This window comes from Oryzias melastigma, linkage group LG7 (genome assembly GCF_002922805.2).
Source record: "Oryzias melastigma strain HK-1 linkage group LG7, ASM292280v2, whole genome shotgun sequence".
Taxonomy (NCBI): Eukaryota; Metazoa; Chordata; class Actinopteri; order Beloniformes; family Adrianichthyidae; genus Oryzias; species Oryzias melastigma.
In genome coordinates this window covers 6919572-6943126 of record NC_050518.1, presented here as the reverse complement: position 1 = coordinate 6943126, position 23555 = coordinate 6919572, and the positions used below count along the sequence as shown (strand labels likewise).

The window sequence follows — 23555 nt, the reverse complement described above, 5'->3', positions numbered from 1 at the left end:
AAAGTTCTTTACATAAAAATCCCTGCTCCACTTTATTCTCTTGCATCCACCTGCAGATGCATGTCTTTGTTATCCTCATTTGAGCTGGCATCTTGTTCCAAACTAAACGGCTCCAATATCACTCGACATTTTAATTGCACCTGTAATGTTAGGTTGGGGTTGTGAGGGGTAGGAAGCTAGCAAGAGACTAAACAAATAGATGGCAAGCAGTGAGCTGGGCTTACTCTGCACCAACAGTCCTGCCCACAACACAAGCAAATTTTTAATGAACTCCTGCTGCTCTGCAGAAACTATGAAAGTTACTGATTTTTATCCTTTTCCTTCAGATTTGCATCACTTGAAGCTGTTCAAAATACTATTATTTTTGCTAACCACTTTAAAGTTAACTTTGTTTTGTTTTTCTGAGCTTAATGAGGATACAGAAATAAAATAATAATATATAATAGTAATATTTAGTTAAGGAACAAAATAGTTTTTATGTATAACTTATCAGGTGTGGAAACCTTATGCAGAACCTTACGTTATGGTTACAATTGTCTTAATCATATTATTATCAAACTGAAATTCCATATAAATCTGATTAAATTAATGTGCAAGACACTCAACGCACACAGTGTACGTATTAACCATTTGTAAAAAGTGAGCATTCTCCTCAGATTAGCCAAATGCATGCAGAAACTTGTAGCAGCTGCAATCAGTCCTCCTAAGTGCACTCATTGTGGTGGAAACAAGAACCAGCAGACTTCTCTGATTCATCTTTAATGCATCAAACTGCCCCACTGTTTTCTACAATCTATAGTCCCACTTGGTGTCGACTGTTAAAAATCAATTAAACCTAAAAGAAAAACAAGCATCAATGTAAAAAAAACTGTTCAATATGTAAAGATCAATTTAGCCAAATACATGACTTTGTACATTTTAAATTCAAACAAATGCTGAAAAATGTAATCTTTAAAATCAAAAGAGAAAATGTTAAAACTCCAAATAAAGTGAGAAATGTCAATGTGAATCTTAAAAGCGACCCAGACCTTCACAGGGCTGCTTTAAAAGGGAGTGTTTACAGGCTTTTATATTTGTGGAGATGTTTAGTTTGTGCTGATTCAAGAAGGAAAGCAGGCACCAAAAAAAAAAAAACCTCCTGAGAGCCAAGACAGAGCTCAGAATCCAGCCTTTCAGCAGCAGCAGCGACTTCATACGTGACCACTTACATGTGCGGAGAAGGTGTAGGGCAGTACACATCAATTACTGCTGTTCTCTGCCTGATCCTGTCCGTCTCTTGGGAATACTTTGCTCTCAATGATCAATATCTCGTAATGCACATATCCATTCAGCTCTACGAGTGCTCACACTGACTTGCATGTTGTTGATGATATAAAGATGGCTCCAGTGTATGTTTATAACTCGAACTTCACAATGGATTTGTTTTTATAAGCACTAAACAAGATGTTTCAAACTATTGTGATGCATAAATCAACTACTGTGAACAGATTAATAATTTTTTTTAATTAATTTTATTTTATTGACATAGCCCAATATCACAAAAGAATTACCTAATTGGGTTTCATGCCGGTAATTTTACAGAAGCAGAAATTCGGTCATAAAATATAAAACAACAGCTCGTTGCTAAACTAAACGGACTAAATAAAACTGGTATCCGTGCCCTTAGACTATCTCTCCCGCTAAAGAAAAAAAACCTGATTCAGGACCAAAAAAAAAGAAAATCAAAAAACTTGTGTCGTTTTTTTAGGACAGTTTCTGCAGAAGTTCATAAAAACTGGTACAAACCAAGTAACCCCAATCGCTCTCTGTTTACACGCTCTCCCGCTAGCTTACAGCCCCTCACAACCTCAACCTAACATTACTGGAGCAACAAAAATGCTGATCAATACTGGAACTAAAAACGAACATCTACATGGATCTGGTTGTCTACATGTGGATGGGGAGCAGATCAGGGAGCTTGTGGCCTGCCCAGCATATACTCTACATCACAAATACAGTCTTTTTTCAAACAGCATTTTTTTTTTTTGTCTGCCCCTTATTCACAACAATTTGAATAACGAAATACTCAGAAACTCAATGTTTTTTTCCTATCATGAGGAGAAAAATTTGGCACATAAGCATGATTTATTTAAAACCAGAGATTTTGATCAAATGTGCAGGAGACACTTTTGAAAGGGCACTTAGTCATTAAAAACCTGAAACAGGACAAAAAGCAAAACACAACTTAAACCATGGCAAAAGAAAAAAAACATGAAAAACAGCTGAACACTAAAATGAAGCTAATGGGAAAACTGAAACCAAGCTCTTAAGTACAAAAGGAGAAAACGATGTAACAAAGAAGCTGAGTCAGTTGGTAAGTGAAACCTGGTGTTAACGTGAGGTGAGCAAAGCCTAACATGAACACAACAGATGACTTAGATAACCTACAGTCCTAAACTAAAGCACTGGCCATCACATCGCTTTAGTAATTAAATATCTAATTAAAGATACTTTATTTGTCTACATCTTGCTGTTACTCTCTTAGTAGAATCTAAACAAGTTTCTTTAAATGTGTCCATCATTCACTACTTATGTAGTAGGTGTGTAGTTACAGCTTCTCATTTACCCATTTGTACTGTTGAAACCCAGAGATCCTGTCTTTGGGGTATCTTAGAGTGTTAAGTGTAAAATATGACCATAGATATGATAAATGATTATATGTGTGTGATTATTTATTGTCAAAATTGTTGCTGCTCAGTTTTCTGCTCCTAAAGAACAAGTCTTGTGTGGCACTTTCAAGAAGACAGGATGTTCTATCTGCAGCTTCTGCAAAACCACCAAAGAGAGGAGCCTTAAACCTCAAAACAGGCAGACAGTTCCTGTTACAGGCGGCGGCTCAACAGTACACAGAAACACATGAGCAAAATTTGAGGAAATACAAGGAAGTATCATATTTGTGACTGACAGCCAAGATTTCAACCACTAATCCTGCAGTTGTGACATAAACACTGTTTTTAAATTACAAAAACTTTGGAGTGTCTATACTTGTTTATTTACGGCCACAAAAATATATAAATTACTTGTATTTGAAAGTGAAAGTGGAATTATATTTTAGATTTCATTGTTAGGATTTCATACATTTGGGGTTGTAACTGATGTCGACTCAAACCCCAAAGTTACTGCTGTCTTCTTCATTTTGGCTTCCTGTCATGTTGGTTTTAGTCAGAGCCTGTGAAGTAGCAATGCCAAGATCAGCGATGGCAGGAGATCAAGATATGACTCATTATTTGTTTTCACATAAACAGTTTTTGGGCTGTGTGAGGATGTAGTCAGTGGTTAGCGCTCTGGCATCACAGCTGGTTCAAACCTCAGCTGGGCCCTTTCTATGTGAAGCTTACATTACATCTTCTCGTGCAACCATTCTCTGAAAACATGCTTCATATGTGGGGGTTGCGACAACCTGTCCAAAAGTAGCTGGTATAGGCTCCAGCAACCCCATGTTCAGAAAATCGATGGAACAAACAATTCTTTGTGTTTCCTCAATGAAAATTAACACAAAAGACTCCAGATGAGCCAGTATCACTGTATTTTAACATGCAACTTAAAAACATTTGACTTTAATGTGACTCACCAGCACTGATGCCGGATGATGCTCTCTTATTCTTTCCTCGCCCTCGGGAGCACCGATGGGACCATTTTTCACTAGGGGACAGCGGCTGGGTCAGGCTGCACCCTTCCTCATCTGAAAGGGCCACATTTGCATCCCCGTTCTGCTTGGAGTCTGACAGGAAGACAAAAAGTCACAGCCGAATAAATGTCAAATCTTTTGCAGAGACTCCCGTCAAGACCCAGACAAAGGCAGCCGCTTATTGCATAAACTCAGCATTCTTCTGCCATGAAATCCAATTTGTCTGAGATGCTATGAGGAGTAATCTGATAGTGGCGTGTTGCTGTCTTTATGACTAAATGCAGGTAATCTGTCAGATAAACTCAGCGTCAGAGACCTTCAGCAGTTTTTTTGTATTATTGCCAGACTAAAGGCAACATAAATATGTTTGTATTTTCATTGAATAAGATGAAGACCATCCACAGGGAATATGAGAAACCGTTGCTGTTACAAACCACTTCACAGCTCATTCTCCTCAAACATTAGCAGCAGAGAGCTGAGGATCAACATACGGAAACATCAAATAATGGTACATGAAAGAATATAAATCAGTGGTTTTGTTGAACTGACCCTTTAATGTGAGATCACAGGCTTACCTGAGCGATTCCTGCCAAGACTCTCCTCAGCAGCCAGCGGGTACGTGTCGCTCTGAGTGCTGTCAATATGCGAGTTTGTTTCCGACTTCCCAAAAGAGGCGGAGTCAGTCAGGATTTCTGGGTTTGGAGTGTGTTTCTTTTTCTTTTTTGGCAGCTTCTGCTTCGCCATAGCCAAAGAGTAGTACATGCCAAAGTTATTGACGATGACGGGAACGGGCATGGCGATGGTCAGCACGCCGGCCAGCGCGCACAGCGCCCCGACCATCATGCCAAGCCACGTTTGTGGGTACATGTCTCCGTAGCCCAGTGTCGTCATGGTGACCACTGCCCACCAAAAGCTGATGGGGATGTTTTTGAAGTGCGTGTGGTTGGAGCCAGTTGGATCGTCGGGGCTCGCTCCGATCCGCTCAGCGTAATAAATCATTGTGGCAAAAATGAGAACTCCCAGCGCCAAGAAGATGACGAGCAGGAGGAACTCGTTGACACTCGCCCTCAGTGTGTGACCCAAAACGCGCAGGCCCACAAAGTGTCGGGTCAGCTTGAAAATTCGAAGGATCCTCACAAATCGCACCACACGCAGGAAGCCGAGCACATTTTTAGCAGCTGTAGACGGCAGTCCAATCAGGCACATCTCCAGGTAGAAAGGCAGAATAGCCACAAAGTCGATGATGTTGAGTGTGTTTCTGATGAAAAAACATTTGTTTGGGCAGCAGATGATCCTCACCAAAAACTCCAATGTGAACCAAAACACACACACGCCTTCCACTATGAGGAGGATTTTACTGCCACCCAACTCCGCCCTGGAGTTGGTGTGCATGGAGTTGGGTTGCGTGGAGTTGTTGTTGCCTTGGAAAACTTTCTCCATCCACACATTGAAGGCTTCGTGGGTTTCCAGGCAAAAAGTAGTGATGGACACCAGGATGAAGAACAGAGATACAAAAGCCACCCCCTGAAAAATGAAAAGAATCAACAGTCAATATGATGCGAAAATATCAAACAATTTAAAAATAAAAGACATTAATGATTTGCATATTTTAAGAAAGTCATGGGGACAATCATCTTAAGGCTTCTTGAATGAGGGAGTCACTCTTCATCCTGATTTTCTGTAGAGCCTGAAAACCCCTCCCCCTGCATGGCTCCAGATACCAGGAGTTGGAGTGTTGCTGGTTTTATATATCTGACCTTAGTGAAATGTCTTCAGCTCGGTAATGGGCGTTCAAGCAGCCACTTTTAATGAAAAGTCTATGTAAACGCAGGTAGAGGTGTGTTCCGGACTTTTGTGTTCAAAACAAGCGGCCACTGAACGTGCATTCCAAGTCAAATAAAGTGTGACTTTGTCCAATCAGGGACTTGGATTTGGTAGCGACAATTCAAACAACGTTCTCTTTGATTCACACAAGTGCCAACCGTTTGAAAATTGATCATAAAGGAGAAATTTGTGATTTGTGCCCCACCAAATTATTTGAGACTCATACAAGAAAGCACATCAAACACATCAAAACTACAATCATTAGTTTAGCACGCACAGAAATATTAATAAAAAAAAGGTTAAACTTCAAATGTTTTCGTTTTTCAAGTACGAGGTAAAAAAACAAAATGTAATAGACAAAAAGGTTGAAGAAATAGACAGATTGTGCGCAGAGGCAAATCAAAGAGAACACTGACCCAAGTGTTTTCTTTATAATGTGGAAAAATATGCTCAATATGAACCAAAAGTTCCCTGACTAATGGTAAATAACAGTAACATAATAAATTATTACTTATTATATAATACAGTGTATTATAAAATGGGCATTAAACTGAATATGTTAGAAAAACTAAATAATACAGTCTTATTATAGCTTTAAGCAAATAAAGAAGGCGTGACGTCTCCAAGCTGGATAAATAAAGCCTTAAAAAGACATAAGAAGCTCAAATTTAAATAGAATGAATTAGTTAGTGGCAGTACTTCATCAGAAATTTGCTTTTAAGTTGTGGGCGGGACTTTAGGCGCTTTCCCCCTTTTTACACACTCTCTCACTAGCTTACAGCCACTCACAACAATGCCGAGCAATGTTGGAGCTTTCCAGGCCACAGTTTTGAAGTGTCAGCTTAGATGAAAAATGTGGATCAAGTTGTCTACAGAATCAGAAGGAAGCAGAGAAAGAGCTTGTGGCTTGCAGTGTTAGGTCTTTTGTTACACCTCATCATGAAGGAGAAATTAAACTACAATTTTTGTGTCTGCTTCTGATTCTTAACTATTTAAATAACGAAATACTTAGAAATGCAATTTTAAGCTTAGTTTTCTTTATATACGTCCTCCTTTATGAGAAAAAAATGCTCCCAAAACATGTTAAAAACACCCAAAACACAATTGTCAGTGGAGTGGATGTTTAAAATCCCTGCTAGACAACTATAATATATATATATATAGTTTTGGGGTGTTTTGACACCTTTAAAATAAATGCATGTTGAAGGATAACAGTTTGCTTTCTTTAAAACAAATGACATCCCATAGAGTAACAGTGAATGAGCTAAAACCATCAAGAACATGTCTAGTTGGATTTAATAAATTAACCAGACAACCTCCAAAATAGCCATGGCTATCAACGTATTTAAAAAAAAAAAAAAAAAAAAGATCTTTGGCTCCTTGAAGCATGCCATAATAGCCTGCTGAGAAACAGTGACAGAGTAGTTTGGAAAGTGAATCATTTTTTTAGACATACTGAGTCTGAAGGCTATTAAAGAAAATCATCTGAAAGACAACAGAGCAATTTCAACCCAATTATCTCCAAAAACACAGACTGAGCCATGCTGGGAGAAAACGTGACTCCATTAAGACGACGTACAGACAGCAGGAGGCGCATGCCGTGTGAATGGAGCCAACACAGAGACGGGGCTGCTCAAAGGACAATCTTCAAACATTGAATATGACAGAAACTCTTTAGATCTTTCCTTTATATTAACCTGCTAACAAAAAAGTTTAAAATGAGTCTTGGCAAAGTTCTGATCTAAAACTGGAGCTGTGGAGTTAAACAGGTAAGCATGCACCTGCCATGGCTCAGTTAATCCGACATGCTTCAATGAGAAGGAGCGTTATTACAAAACAGAATAAAAGGGAGCCAAATGAGAGCCAGACTGAACAATGACCCACAACAATGACTGTTTGGTTTAAAGCTGTGCTTACATATACATGAGCTCTCTGCATTGTTTTCACAAGCCTGTGTTAAATGTAAAACGGTCTCCCCGACCTTTTTAACCTCCCAGCTGGATAAATAAAAACCAAAAAGCAGGTGAGGAACACTCCTCACAAGAGGACAAATAAAAAAAAAAACTGCTTATGTTGTTTGATTCAAAAATATTCCACATAAACTGCCATCAAATTCCCTCTATATTTCCACATATTCCAGGAAATTCTCCAGACAGACACAAGTGTTGAGAAAATCAAATATTTCTATCTTCTTTCTATTTTTGAAATGTCTGCATTTTACAAAAGCCTTAGAATTGGATTGCATTCCCTTCGATTCTCACTGTTGCTTCCGCTGTGTGTTTCTGAGTTACACAGCGTGCATCAACGATTGTCCGTGTGAGTGCGGTTTCAGGTCAGCCTCACCTGGCTTGTTCTCCAAATGCTTCACATCAGTCATATTTGCATATGCAAGTCTGAAGTATTTAAAACTCACAATGAGATCTACATTGCTTTCAACAATCATCTAGAAACATGGTCCTCGTGTCACACAGAAAAGAGGGAAATTCAGACAAAGAAGGACAATTTGATTGATTTGGTTTAATTGATTATTTGAATTGAATTAATTTGTGCACAAAAAATGAACCATTTGACAAATGTGTTCATATCTATTTGTTGAAAAGGAAATGCAATCCAACTGTAAACTTGTGAATTGCTGCAGATCAATACGGTCTCCTGGCAGTGATACCCCGCTGTAGTGACTAATAATATCTTTGGCTTATGCTAAAAATAAAAAAAAAATGTTGGGAATCCAAGAGGTTTATGTTCAGGTTTGTATAAAAAAACTTAAACAGTAAAAATAATGTCTGTATAAATTTAAGTTTGGACTGATTTAAAGAAAGGAGCTTGATAATTATGGTAATCTCCATCCAATCAAACTTTGCATATTGTCATTCATTGTTTTACGGTCTTCATTATTTAGTTCATCAGTTCAAAATAGATACATTTGAAAAAAAAAAAAGAAAAACAAACTTCAAGAGATTTTTTTAATTCAGTTTAAAAATTTTCCAGTGTAGAAAAAGTTATTTATAATATTTGCACAATACTCATAGTAACATCCATTGTTGCAACATTTTATTTGAATAAAATGAAGCTACAAGCTAGTTCCACAAGATGATATACTCGTTCTTTTCCACAAGACAAAAAAATACAGTTTTGATGGAACATTTTGGGCAAATATGATAAAAAGCAGGCTCAGAAGTTCAAGCTGTTGCACACTGTTGTGACTTATATCATCTCACTGTGGTTTTATTGTAATAAACATGCCTCCCTGAGAAACATCAGAACTGCTGTATATTTATTAAAACAATACAAATGAACAATATTTGCAACATAAATGTTTATTTTAACGACCCACTTGACTCCTGATTGGCTGAGCGGCAGAGCATTGTTTTCATTCTTATCTTTTTAGAAGCACTGCATCTATTATAGTTGTTGTGTCGACTTCTAACAGCTACTTCCTAAAAGCAGATTACACAAAAAAATAAATCTTGCAATGAGTTTTTGTTTAACAGCAACCACGACATGCCAACAATGCAGTTGGGATGGTCCTCATGGGTCTGGACATGGTTGAGTTTACTAAATTGCCAAATGGTTTATCACACAACTAAACAGAGTCAGGTATTTGCAGCAGGGAAGCCTCAGCGAGGAAGCTTCCAGATATCCTGGCAGACACAATGTTAACATTTGTTCTGCTCATAAAAAGTTGATGCAAAAGTCTACTAAGACACAACCTTTCTCAAACATGTTTGTTAACGGCTGCATGTTTCCAGTTCCTTGTTGGTTTGAAGATCCACACAAATGAAAATACTATTTTTGGGCATTTTTGACATGTTATTGAGGAATTTTTCTCATGACGGAGGAAATAAATAAAGAAAATGAAGCTTAAAATTGCATTTATGAGTATTTCTTGATTCTAATCAATGTACATCAGGAGCAGACAAAAAATGCAATTGGAAAAACGTGTATGTGTGACGTGGAAGCTACTACGGCGAACCACAAACTCCCTGCTCCACTCTATTCAGATGCATCCACTTATGGACGACTACATCCATCTTTGTTTACCTCATCCAAGCTGGTACCTGGTTCAAAACTGTACGGCTGGATAGCTCCAATATAGTTTGTAATTTTTGTTTCACCGGTAATGTAGGTGGGGGTTGATTTTGGCTAAAAATGGCATGCTTATACAATGGATCAAAATATGCTCAGACAGGCACTATAATGGTGCATTTACACCGGACATTATTCATTCGGCAGAGGCGTCAAGTTTCAATGTTAAGTCAATGTACAGACACGATCTGGGGTCTTGCGGTGCGATCTGGGTGTCAGGTATGGCAACGCAGCACGTCAACCAATCAGGGACTCAGCTTTGTGCACGTTTTCAATGATTAAATTAAAGGGTAGAAAAGTACATCCAAAATAGCCACTCAATCCATCCATTTTCCTAAACCCCTGGGGCCACGGAGTTGCCAGAGACTGTCCTGGTTACTGTTGGGCAAAGGCGGGATACAGGTCGGCAGCTTGTCACAGAGGAGCTAGAGTGATCGCGCCCGCTATGGTAGTCAGCCGCCCGGTAGACAGTGTAGCAAGCTAGTGAGAGTGCCGCAGTGGGTGTGATCCCTCTGTTTTTTTTATTTTTATCAAGACAATAATAAAAAGATCCTCCAGTTTATTTTTAATTTCCCCCTCTTGGGTTACTGCTCAACTGAGCCACAGACAGACGGAAGTTACGTTTAAAGCAGATGTCAGGAGTGAAGTTTACCACACTGGGAGAGACTGTATAATCTAGTGAGCCCAAACACGATGACATGCTTGCTGATGCTTCTGTAGAGCTCTCCAAAACATATAAACCAAAGCTACTCGCACAACATCATCCATGTTTACCATGACTCTGCAACGAATGAAGTCCAGAAAAGCTTAGGTGGCTGCTCCGCGGCCGAGGCGTCAAGCAGTACATTTGACACGTGTAAAAAGAGAAAAGGCAGACGTGAATTTGATGTGCGAATCTGGTCTGATGGGAATGCAGCATAACGCATGGTTCACAGTTCACACCGGACGCAGAAGCGCAGTGAAGCTGTGGGCGGGCAGAGTGCGCGCGGTGTCCGCTTACCTCCAGTTCATGACAAACATGTAGTTTTCTGTGACGGTCAACTTCTGCTCAGCTGTGGTTATTTAAAGCTTTTTTTGGCCATCATGCACTCTGTCTCTCTCGCGTTAATTGTGTTTTTAGACACCCAATACCACACACCCCCACACTGTTGTCGGCCCATTACGTTGATCTGTATCTGTTTTTTTTTTGTGTGTTGTGTTTGTGTATTTATTTTCATCTCTACTGTCTGTTTAGATGCAAAAATATGATCGCATTTGTCAATCGCTGCATTTTATTTTGAAAAACTGGCTACGTTGTGAAAATTGCCCAGATTTTCTTGAGTGTTTTGGTTTAATTCCTGATGCGGATCACTTGCGGCTCGTGCAAACGTCGGAATGATGGATGTAGGACGCGAGCCGGCTGCGGAGGACCGCGGAGTTCGTTTCTGTGTTAACAACACCGTAGATTAACAAGGGCGCCAAGTGGAAGCGGCATCCATTCTGCACGCGGTGTGGACATGGTGGTAGGTTTCAAACAGATAAAGCATATATAAAAAACGATAAATATTTTAATAAAAGTTCTTTAACACCTCCCTAACTTCGGATCACTCCCTCCATCATAAGTGAGTATTCTCTCAGCTGTTACTCCTCCTTTCCTGTATCTACTAACGTCTTACCAGTCATCTACTACATATGTATGAGCAGCATCTTCAATGAGAGATCTTATTCTGTCTTATAAGCATGTGGGTCTGAATTATGCCATGCCTTGCTGTTTTCATGGGTCTACATGCCAAAAAGTTTTATTTTTTTCAATTTTTTTCAAACACAACCTCATTTTTTACACGTTTTGTGTTTTCAATTAAACTCTTCACACGTTCATTCACACCTGAGTGTTGGTGCTTGTGTGTGAATTTCACTTTTAACGCAACTGATGTCATCCTCAGGAAAATCTGGTGATGCTTTCCCACACTCCAACCTTTTGATGCTAAGTGTCAACCAAGTGGGGAAAACACTGATCCCCATCTTCAGCATTTTGGACAAGTTCTTGGAATTCAATTTCACACAAAACATCTCACTATCAACTGTTTAGAAAAAAACTGTCAGGTCTTTCAAAATGATCCCACCTGTCAACATCCTGTTGTGGTCCTCATGAATGAACATCTCAAGAGGGCAGGTGGTTGGCCACGCCCATTACGAACAGGTGATGGAGACACGCCACAACAGGCAAGAAACCTTTTTGATGTTAGGATATAGTACACCATGAACTTAAAGCTACATTCACATTACTCTTGGGAATCACTTTTAAGGAAAAGTCTAGCGTATATGTAAGTTGTGCAAATTAGCTCTACGTACAAAATATACTTCCACTGAACACACATAAATAGAGCCCAAAATTGTTTGAAAGTTAAATCAGGTCAAACTTTGACCAATCAAGGAGTAAGATTTGGTAGTGACTGTCATGAGTCTGTGATCTGGGTTTGTCATGTTGTGTTTTCCCCGTCAGTCTCACCATTTTCAGGTTAATCATCCACGGCTGTTTTCATTTAGTTAATCAGCCTCGGTGTATTTACGTGTCTGGTCTTCAGTTTCTCAGTGTCAGATCTGCTCTGGCTTGGCTGCCTGTAACAGGGAAGGAAGTTGTACAAGTTACCACATACTCATCTGCCAGCGCCGCTTCTGAACTCAAGGTGCTGACCTTGTGTTGATTCAGATAAACCACCAGTCTATCCGGCAAACTTCTTTTGAATTCCTCCAACAACATCATCTAACGGAGACTCAAAACTATTAACTTTACATGCTCCACACCATTTATCAAAAAGCACGCTCTTTTCACGAGCAAACTCAACATGTGTCTGAGACGCAGACTTTTTCTGACGTCTGAATTTTTGTCGGTAGGTTTCTGGCACCAGTTCATAAGCCATTAAGACGGCTGCTTTTACTTTATCGTAGTTCAAACTGTCCTCAAGAGGGAGCGAGGCTACAACCTCTTGGGCTTTCCCGATCATTTTACATTGTAGCAAAAGGAGCCAAACATGACGTGGCCAATTTAATGTGCCCGCACTCAAACAGTGCAAAATAAGAGTCCACTTCAGACTCACGGAAAGCAGGAAGTATGGTGATGACTTTGGTTATGTCAACGAACCAGTGGGTGGACTGGTGGAAGGAGGGGCTGCATGTTCTGAGGATGGCGGTAGCTGAGCCTGCAACTCAAGCTCCAGCTGTCTGAACAGATGACCTGACTGGTTTGTCTTCTCCTGGTTTTGTCATGTTTGAGTTTATTAATTAAATGTTTGAGTTTCTGCCACCATGTCCTGTCTGCTGCGTTTGGGTCCTCCTCCACCACCCTTCATGACAGTGACGTTCCTTTAAAATCAAAGAAGTGTCAACTGTTTGAAGGAGAAATTCATTATAGTGTTTTGTGCCCAAATGGATTATATTACACCAAGTATTTCCTATATCGGAATAGAGCTGTGAAAGAAAAAGCCTTGAGCAAGATTTGTGACATTTGCACCACTTCTTCATTTTGCACATGCACTAGTGTTGGATAGGAACAGTCCAGTGTAAACACCATTCGTCACATGTCTGTGAACGTAGCGTTATATTTGACTGATCAAACAAGAAACCTTATGTATATTCATCTCTACTAACAATGAAGAGCTAGTCATCTCTGTTGAAGTGGATGAGTCACAGTGCAGGAATAAATGCAGATGAAATTATGTGACATTTTCAAAACATAAAATAGAATAAATAAAGAATACAAATTTGCAAAAGAGGATTTGAAAGACGGTTTGGAAGAAAACAGATGGATTCAGAACTGTAGATCTGACAGTCTGTAAAGGAAATGACAGAATCTAAATATGACAGAAGATAATTGAGTGTATGAAGGTAATGGGAATAATCATAAACTGAAATTAATGAAAACTAGAAACACACAAACGTGCAAAGGTGAAGTAAATGTAACTTTAAAAACATAAAGACCATAACAACCTTAAACAGCCATTGTTGTGTGCAAAAAAGCAAAGCAAAAACCACCGAAGGGGACACTAATCTGGCCCCAGCTGGGATTATCAAAGCATGATGGAGCAAAGCAGGAGGCACACCAGGCAGAAAGCTGTGCAGCCGTCTACAACAGCTGAGGAGTCCAATCACAGTCATCACCTCAAGCTGTTGAGCATCACCTGTTGATTCAGATATAGACATGTTATGTACGAGACGTGAAGCGTGACTCGTGAGCGGTCTGCAGGAGCGTTGAGGACAAGCTCCGCAGATTTTCTCCGAATTCTGTTCGGACAGATTCCTGTTGGCGACTCCGCGCCTCTGAGGAAGGAGAAACATTCTCCCCTCCTCAGCCTGTCAGCCGCGTTTCTCCTGGGTATCTGTTCGCTGAAATTCATTATCACACATTTATATTTCATAGATTCACAGAGCCAAAAATATCCTGAAAAATGACGGTGATTATCTATAGTCACAAGGACATTAGGGCAGATCTAGTCTATTTCTCTGGTTTAAAATGTCTAGATTTGATCAAGAAAAACAACCAAATCATAGATTTAATTTAGGAATAAAGTGTATATAATTTAAGATAAAATAGAGTGAAAAGGGGACTCTGATTTTCAATGATAACATAACTAAAAGCCAAAAAAAAGACAAGCTTGTTTTGAAAGATAAAGTCATCTTCTGCTTTGAAAGAACACAGTCATGTAGATAAGAAATGCTCATGTTTCTTGACAAATATTCATCTGTACAGCTCAGTGATGGAAGTTAATGTTGGGTATCACTGCTAAAAACATTTATCAAATGGATTTTAGTTCAGAAATGTATAATTCATAATTACAAAATCTGAAGAAAGGTGCACCTTGACTGAAATGTTGAATTCTCCCATTAAAACACATTACATTTAGTTTGAAATCCTTAATAAGCAGAATTCATATATTTGATATAATCATACAGAGTTTTTACTCAATATCAAATAAGGAAGTTCTTCTCCGACCATCTTTTGATCTGTTATAAAATCATTCTCAGTGTTTTTTCACTTATGATCACGCCGTTTTTAGCCAAAATAACAACAAAACAAAAAAACTTGCATTGTTTTGTGTCAGTAATTTATTAGGAATTTGCCTCTGAGTTGTTTGTGTGACTGTCAGCGCTGACTTCCCATCATCCATTTGTTGGACTGGCTCCTGCTAGCTTACAGCCCCTCACTTTACCAGTGCAGCAAAAATGGCGATCAATATTAGAGCTATCCAGCCGCACAGTTTTGAGCCAGATATCAGCTTGGATGAGGATAACAAGGACAAACATGGATCTAGTCGTCTACAAGTGGGTGCATCAGATTGGAGCAAAGCAGGAAGCTTGTGGCTTGACGATTGTAACTTCTATGCCACAAAAACAAACTACATGTTTTTAAAATATTTAAAAAAAACACAATTTTTATTGGAGTAGGTCTTTAAGCTGTGTCCTTGTGGTTAAGGTTTTAGGTCCTGTTTTGCTGCCACAGGACCACGGTACCATGCAATGACCATAAATGAAGACTTAGAGCGGTATTTCCACTTTTTACAAATCTCCAAGTGTTGTTTCTGTATGTAATGTGCAACATTGTGATAGAGGCTCCACAGTGTTGTTTAGTGTTTCTATAATTTATTCAGTTTTCTCACTTCTGTTGACAGCACCGCTTTAGGGTGGTCTAACAAAGACTATTGGTCATCCTAAAGCTGTCCTTTCATTCTTTTTATGACAGCTTTAGCTCTCCTTTTATCGAGTGTTGCTTATCTTTAAAAACAAAACAGCTATGCATCACTTTAAGAGAATTCAGCAAAAAGATCAGAGCTAAACGACTATTTTTTTTAGCCTTTTTTTCCATTCAACCTTTTTAATTCCTTTGACAAACACATGTGAATGTTTATTATAAGGTTAAAGACTTTAAAATGTGATTAAGAGAACTAAAGAAAAAATGGAAAGGTATTTTTGAAATGTATAGCTTCTGTCGATACAATTAAAATTTCTGCAAAAAGGACATTTGCTCTAAAGTCAAAGTTAGTTGTGATTTATTTCTGTTTTAAAAGTGACAAGATTTAAAAAATATACAGTTAAAAATGTCATTCTTTAATGATGAGGCCAATCTAAAAAAAAATAAGAATAATAGTTTGCTTTCATTTAAAGTAATTCAATAAATGCATAAAATGCTAATTACAAAACACAGGGGGTATCTTTTGACTTTAATGTAAGATGTTTTGGAGGTTTATGTCTGCTCAGGCGTTAGGATGGAAAAGAAAATTCAGTGAACAAAACAGGAAAATATCATCAGGCAGCTGAGAAACATCAATTTATGTCTTTTGCTAACATTCCAATGTGATTTGAGTCTTTTAAACAAAGGAAAATGTCATCACTTATATAGGCAGGCCAGTTGTACTAACAAATGACCTAAAACAAATGCAAAAAAACAGAAAATATAAAATGTCACTTAGTTTTAGTGGTTAAATAAGCAAGCTATACACCAAATTATCATAATAAACTCCTAATGGCGTTCTTAAAAAAGCTCCCCATAAAATGTGTCTCTATGAGGAGACAAAATCAAATCTGTTCAAATGGAAATAAATATAACTTGATCTACTTTCACCTCTCTGTATTTAAAACGGTCAATGTTCAGAACAATAACAATTACTCAAAATTAGATCAGATGAAATAACAGTCATCAGCCAATTAAGGACAGTAATAATGGGGCAGACCTACTTAGGCTTCACAAGAGCGCATCAAGTTGTCATGGCAACTGTGCCCTGTTGAGCCTCTTGCAGCTACAATTCAAACTAATTTCAGATGACAAGAAATGTAAATGTACTCAAAATAAAACTAAGAGCCAGAGAGTTTCGATTCTAATCCAGAAGGATAGAGAGATGTTTGTTGTTCCGCTGTTTGCAGCACTGGTCCACTCCCATCATGCATTGTGCCTTGTGTGCTGGCTATAGCAGAGCTGCACCTATATGGTCTTGATTGATCTGGAAAAGGATTTTGCTTTTATGACAGACAGATTAGCTTCCCAACAGATTTCCGGAATCACATTAGCTGTGTTGCGTTCAAAGTCTTTAGGAAATAAAAAGCCCATAAAGGTAATGTGAGTGCTTCATAAAGGCTCCATGCATCTTTTCAATAAGAGCTCCCCTTACAGAAACATGCATACATGTCTGCATGGACAGCAGTAAGGCAAATAAGTATAAGCCCGTTGACACAAATCCATTGTGATATTGGGCTATATAAATCAAATTGAATTATTCGAAATTATTTGAATTATTAGAGATCCATCTTCAATGTGTTAAATAAGAGAAGGAGGTTGTTCCTCTCACATACACAGCCCCAGTCATCCCCCATAGCATGATGCTACCACCCCCGTGGTTCACAGTAGGTATGGCACTCATCATTCTTCTTCCTCAAAACAAAAGTTCATTTTTGGTCTTATCTGACCATATGACTTTCTCCCATGACTCCTCTGGATCATCGACAAACTTCAGATGGGCCTGGACAGGTGCTGGTTTAAGCAGGGGAAACTCACGTATCACGCATGGCTCTTTTCAGGTCATTGACCTGCTCCTCTCATGTAGTTCTGGGCTTATTTTTTTACTTTTCTTAGGATCATTGGGACCCCATGAGGTCAGATCTCCCATGAAGCCCCAGTCTAAGAAGATTGATAGTCATCTTTAGCTTTTCCTAATAATAATCATTTTTCACCAAGCTGCTTGGCAATTGTCCCATAGCCCTTAACAGCCTTGAAGAGGTATGAAATTCTGTCTCTGGTGTCTTTGGACAGCTCTTTGGTCTTAGTCATGTTAGTAGTTGGAATTTTACTGATTGTGTGGGGTGGACAGGTGTTTTTATGCAGCGAACGACCTCAAGCAGGTGCTTCTAATTTAGGATAATAAGTGGAGTGAAAGGTGGACTAACAGATCTTTGAGGGGCAGAATTCTAGCTGACAGACAGGTACTTATACAGATAGTTATTTGCAGCAGTAGCATTCAAATAAGTTATTTTAAAAAATCATACAATGTGATTTTCAGATTTTTTTTTTTTTAGATTATGCATCTCAGTGGACATGCACTTAAAATGAAATTTTAGACCCCTCCATGATTTCTTAATGGAAAACTTGCAAAATCACAAACCGAAATGGATACATTTGAACATATTTGGTAGACAAAGAGAGAAATAAATGCTTGAGTGACACCAACGCTGACACCTGCAGGTGCAACTCAAAGACGTCTGTTCCAAAATAACAAGCACCATCTGAAAATGCAGCTAACACATATTATTTAGCATTTCTGTCAGAACACCAAGAACATTCGCAGCAGCGAGGGAGCGTCTGAATGGACGATTCAGACCTGCACACAGTCAAACATACTTCAGCCAGGATGGCTCTCTTCCAGCACTGAATGCATTTTTCTCTCCGGCCTGACAATCCTGCCTGTGTCACTTGATACTTGCTTTCACGTTTGCTTCAATAAGCACCCTTGTGCCTTTGTTGCTGGACCATTAGGCATATAGCATACTTTCAAAAGCTAACAGCTGGATTTTCTTCCTCATGAAAGGAATGAAAGCAATTTAAAGTTCAATTTACAACATAGTCAGATCCATCTCATCTCTAAAGTAAACAGTGCCTAAAGTTAAAGAGTGCTTCCATTTCATCCGGAGGAAACAACTGTGATTGCATCATAATGTGGGAGGTTTGTACACGTTAATAATAATCGTAAAGATTACACTAATATTTCATTATACTGCACTCACAAATAAGTAGACTTTTAATCTGCATTTTTGAAGCAGAAAACATTTAGTTTTTTTAGATAAAACATGATATTTTTGTTTATGTTACACATTTTTTTTGCACATTGAGTTTATGCTTTGTGTCCTAACATAAACTCTTGTCAGAGACTCATGACTGATCATAAAATAAAATAAAATAAATCAGCTGTGTTTTATATTTACAAAACTTGGCATCAATTACAAAGTTTGTGGACCTGGCAACAATTTTTTTGCAGTCATGGAGTCAGCTTATCTATGAGGAAAGAACCTTTTTTCTGAAGCTAAATCCTAATTTAGGCCTTTAGAAAAACATACTTTTAGTTTTTTAAATTGATAATAATAATCTAAAATCAAAAATAGGTGATGATCTTATGCACATATTAAGATCCAGGATCTGTTATCCTGCAAAACAACAGGATAACTCTCATATACATTCACAAATAAAACACATTTTCTCTGTCAAACTTGCATCTTAAAAAAATATTTTCTGGTTAATGAAAAACTGTTTTCATATAATGATTTGAACAGAACATCGCTGAAATGTTGAATTAATTAGGAATGTCTACATTCAAAAATAAAATAAAACTGTTTCTTGTCTGAAAAGTTTTCATTTAAAAAGAAACTTGATTCCTGAACTTGATCATCTGATAACTTCATCGAAAATCAATAGTTAGTTTGATTTGAGTTTAATTTGAATAATAGATTTTTTTTTTTAGATAGCAGCTAAAAACATTTTAAATCCATCTTCTAAGTGAAAAAAAATTGGTGAAAGTCTCCCGTCTAGCATCCATCATCTGTACTATTCCTATTAAGATCACGAGAGTCGCTGGAGCCTATCCCAGGTGCAATGTGGTCACGAAATCACCTGAAACGAGTTTTAAGACTGTTGGAGGTCAACAGGGTATTGGAAAGTGCATGTTCAAAGAGAACCTGCAAACTACACAAAACGGAAATTGGACCTTAAACCTTCTTGCTATGAGGATGCAAAACCATCTTAAACAGACATTTTTGAACTAATATACATATTAGTCCACGATCTACTTATGTATTACTTTAATTTACTTCCATAACGAAATGTTTATATTATATTCTGGTAATTCATTTGGGAGTTAGAGTGTTTATTAACCCCATAGATTAGATTCAATGTGATAATATTTTATAAAAATGTTATATTCAAAGCTAAGGATGTGTGTCATGTTCAGCACAGAAGCTCCTACTTCACTTTTTTGGATGTTTTCACCAGTGTGAAGCCATGCTGATGAGTAACACTGATATTTGTCATCCTTATTACCAGTGTGGGGAAATGCACCATCAAGAAGAGAATAACATGGCACTGGAAAACTTCCTGCTTTCCATTTACAATCTATTTATAGTCCCAACAGCTGAATAGCACAGTGAATGGGGTTTGGACTGCTTCCACATAAAATTCTCCCTAGAAATAAGTAATTTCCCATGTTAGAAGTCAAATAAGTGCTAAGAAATAAAAGGTTCATCAAGTTTGTGTGAGTTAGAAATATGGCTGAAAACTTGCATCTGGAAAAAGGCTTTATATTTCAACCTGAACAAGTGGAAACTGGAGCAGCGTTTCAAGCATTAAAGAAAATTTTTTGAAAAAGCAAGAATCTGCACTGGTGGCTGCACGAGGGAGCGCTCTTGTCTCACGGCGAGAGGGCTCTGGTTTGAATCCCAGCTGGAACTTTCTGTGTGGGGTCGCATGTTCTCCCCGTGCATGCGAGTGTTTTCTCCAGGAACACAGTCCAAAACCATGCATCAATATAGGTTCATTGGTTTCTCTAAATCACCCTTAGGGTGAGTGTGTGGCCCTGCAACAGACTGGTGACCTGTTCAGGGTGTACCCCACTTTTGCTCAACAGATTTGCTCCATGAACCCCATTCAGAAAATAGATGGATAACAAATCTGCATAGTAGCATCCACTTGTTCTTTCAAACATATAAAGTAGAAGTTGTCACTAAAAGATGATAAATCCACTTAAATTGAATCGATTTATGATTCCTTGATCTGGCTGAGGCAAGCTGTTAATTAAATCAACCTATACTATTAAAAAATAGTTTCAAAATTAGATGTATTGGTAATCAATATTTGAAACCATTTGGATTAAGGTTTGTTTTACTATAATGTAATAACGACAAAGAGGACAACATTCATGTGATGGCAGCAAAAAAATATAAATCTATCATTTATAATTAATTCCATGTGTGGAAACACTTTGAATTTTGCAGCAACATGTGACCAAACAGTGTGATAGAATGTTCTATTAATGTTCTGATGTGTAAAAACAACAGTGAGCTGAACTAAACGTAATTAAAATGTGAATGGATATGACATTAATCCTGTTTACTTGTTTATTTGTTGTTTAATTTACACTTGATTATCTTCCAATGAATACAAGGAATCTGGAAAACAATCCCAGGTATTTATCTCTAAGTCACACTGGTTGAATTTTTGGCTATTTTTTGTCCTTTTGGCTGCACAGTAGCGCAGTGATTAGCACTCTTGCCTTACAGCAAACAAGGTCTTGGTTCAAATCCCGGTTGGGATCTTTCTGAGGAGTTTGCATGTTCTCCCTGCGCTTGTGTGGGCGGGTATCCTCCAACAGTCCAAAAATATGCTTTATAGGTTGATTGATACTCTAAATTGTCCTGAGGTGTGTGACTATGGGTGTGTGATTGTGTGGCCCTGCAACAGTTGACGGGCAACTTGTCCAGGGTGTACCCTGCCTTCACCCATTAGTAGCTAGGTTAGGCTCCAGCAACCTCGTGACCCCAAAGGGGATCAAAATGGATTAAGAAAATGGATGGAAAATGTGGTGCAGGGGTGGGGCGGTCATCCTTTGATCCGAAGATTGAAGGTTTGATTCCCACCTTGCCTGGCCAAGACACTGAACCCCACCTTGCCTCAGGTGGAAGGTTGGCGCCAGTGTGGGGCAGAGTGTGAATGACTGTGACAGTAAAGGGCTTCGGGCGTTTTAGGAAGGTAAAAGTGCAATATAAGTACGTCATTTATAACCTGGATCAAATCGGATTATACAAATTGAACCAATATCGATTTAGGAATCCTATCATCTACCATAAGTTTTGTTAGGAATCGTTACAAAAGCTGATCTCATTTTATATTTAGTCTTTATTAACCCTGTCAGGATTGTACAAACATGATTTAATCATTCTAAACTAGTGATAAATTCTTTAGTATTTAACTCTCAGCAACACCTGTTGTTAGTTTATTATTTTTGTTCTAGTTTTGATGCCACAGCTGATGGTAAATGTCCCTAAACAGCAGGACGCGCACGTGTTGGACTCACCCTGGCCGCCCGGGATGAATACGGGTCATCGAACAAGGCCCAGAGTTTGGGCTGCCAAACTTCACAGCAGCTCCGGGACCTGTCGCCGTCCTCGATACCGAACCGCCTCGGCGCTTCGTCGTCGGTGTCATCCGGATCCGGAGGTTCGAATATCTCCAGAGCCGCCTCCGCGTCCCGGTGCTGCCGGTAAGTCATCCAGCAGCACGGCTCCACGTCGGTCTCGTCGATCCCCCAGAACGCCAGCTCCTCCTCGAAGAGCGGCCCGCACACGTCCGCCGGGCAGTGCAGCTTCCCGGTCCGGTAATAGTTGAGCACATAGGCGAAGATGCCCGGGTGCCGGTCGTAGAAGAACTCGGTGGGGTTGGGGGGCTCAGCCTCCGAGTCGGAGCTGACCTGCGCGTCTGGCTCCGCCAGCCACGCCAGGCGCGTCCCCGGCAGGGTCCTCAGAGTGCTCTTATAGGTTTCATGACGAGTTCCACCAACGTTGATGACTATCTTGTCCGAGTCTTCGCCTCTAGCCATCTCCTCCTTCAGGCATGATTTGGATGGAGGCTTGTTGCCCGACTTGCGCCCTCGGTAAGTCGATACGCACACCGAGCTGATCATTGAGACGCAGACCTCCTCCGGCGGTGCGCACTCGGATTCTAACGACTCGTGGGAAAAAATACAAATCAAAAAGCAAAAACAAACACTCTCATCATGTCAGTCCTTAAATGATGAGCCATGTGGTTTGTTTTTGGAGTAAGAGAACAAAAATCAGCAGCTGGTTTCATCCAATTCTGGAAATCTGGTAAAGCAACCTGAAGATCTTAAAAGGATGAATCACTCAGACTAAACTCTGTTTTCTGGTTCAATCTAGAGAGGAAAAGCGCAGATAACTTTTCTCCTCTCATAACTAAAGCTTTCCTCACTTCTTCTTCTTCTTCTTCTTCTTGATGCTCTCCTGTCGGGCCAGATGTGCGCGCGCCGTCCAGATGGAGATCTGTTGCTTCTCAAATACCTTCTCTTCCCCTAGCGACACGGCCCGGTTGGTTGGTTGGGTGGTGGTGCACCGATGAACACCAGAGGCTGCGGGTTAACTCTTTGGGTGCTGGGCGGCTCTGAGGCAGCGCAGGCTAATTATACCGAAGGGAAAAGTCTCAAGGGTTGCTGTGTGACGGAGACGCGACAGCAGTCACCGTTCAGCTTGTTTACTTTAGGGGGGATGCTTAAATCCTGATGCGTCATGGCAAAGCATCCTCCTGTTCTTCTGCAATTCGCTTCCATTGAGAAAAAAAAAGTGATTAAAAAAGATTTAAACTCAGATTTTGATACATTTTCTTAAATATTTGCCAGTTGAAATTATTTTAAATATTACTTGATAATTCCCAAACTCAAACTTGGTTCAACAGGTTGTTAGGTGAGAAAATACACAGGGGGATGTCTCCCTCTAGTGGTGAATTGACAGAACAGGTTTGACGAGTTTTATTGGCCTAAAGGTCAATGGGACAACAGTTCTGTGAAAGTGAAGACGCTGTTAAATCTATGAAAAAAACAAAAAACAATGATAATAATAATAATAATAAATAAATCAGAATTCAATTTGTGTGAATTAATCTTTAGCAGATATTGAGGTGGGATTAAAATTGAAAATCAGAGTAAATCTGTCAAATAATCAGCTTCTGATTTTTTTTAAATAAAATATTTAAAAAATGTCCAGCAGCTACAGCATTAACATCAACCTGCTACTTTGGTTCTTATTTGCTTTGTAGATTTTTGAAGCAGTAATTTTATTTTATCTGCAGGAATCAGAACTCTCCATCCCACAGTTTATTTTATATATAAATGTTATGATGAATCAAATATGGTCCAACCTTTAAGCAAACACTAGATATTTATTAAAGAGCTGCACAAACCAA

The 23555-nt window shown here is 39.0% G+C and overlaps 1 protein-coding gene across 1 annotated transcript in view; it reads right to left on the bottom strand.

Moving 5' to 3' along the window:
* Positions 1-22917, bottom strand: part of kcnc4 (potassium voltage-gated channel, Shaw-related subfamily, member 4) — a 28964-nt gene extending 6047 nt beyond the window's left edge. Inside the window, exons 1-3 of the mRNA XM_024292366.2 lie at positions 21658-22917; positions 4243-5191; positions 3611-3760 (exon numbers count right to left, since the gene is read on the bottom strand). Of these exons, the coding sequence (XP_024148134.1) occupies positions 3611-3760; positions 4243-5191; positions 21658-22263 (1705 nt within the window). The 5' untranslated portion in view covers positions 22264-22917. The remainder of the gene's footprint in view (positions 1-3610; positions 3761-4242; positions 5192-21657) is intronic.
* Between the last annotated feature and the right edge of the window lie 638 nt (positions 22918-23555).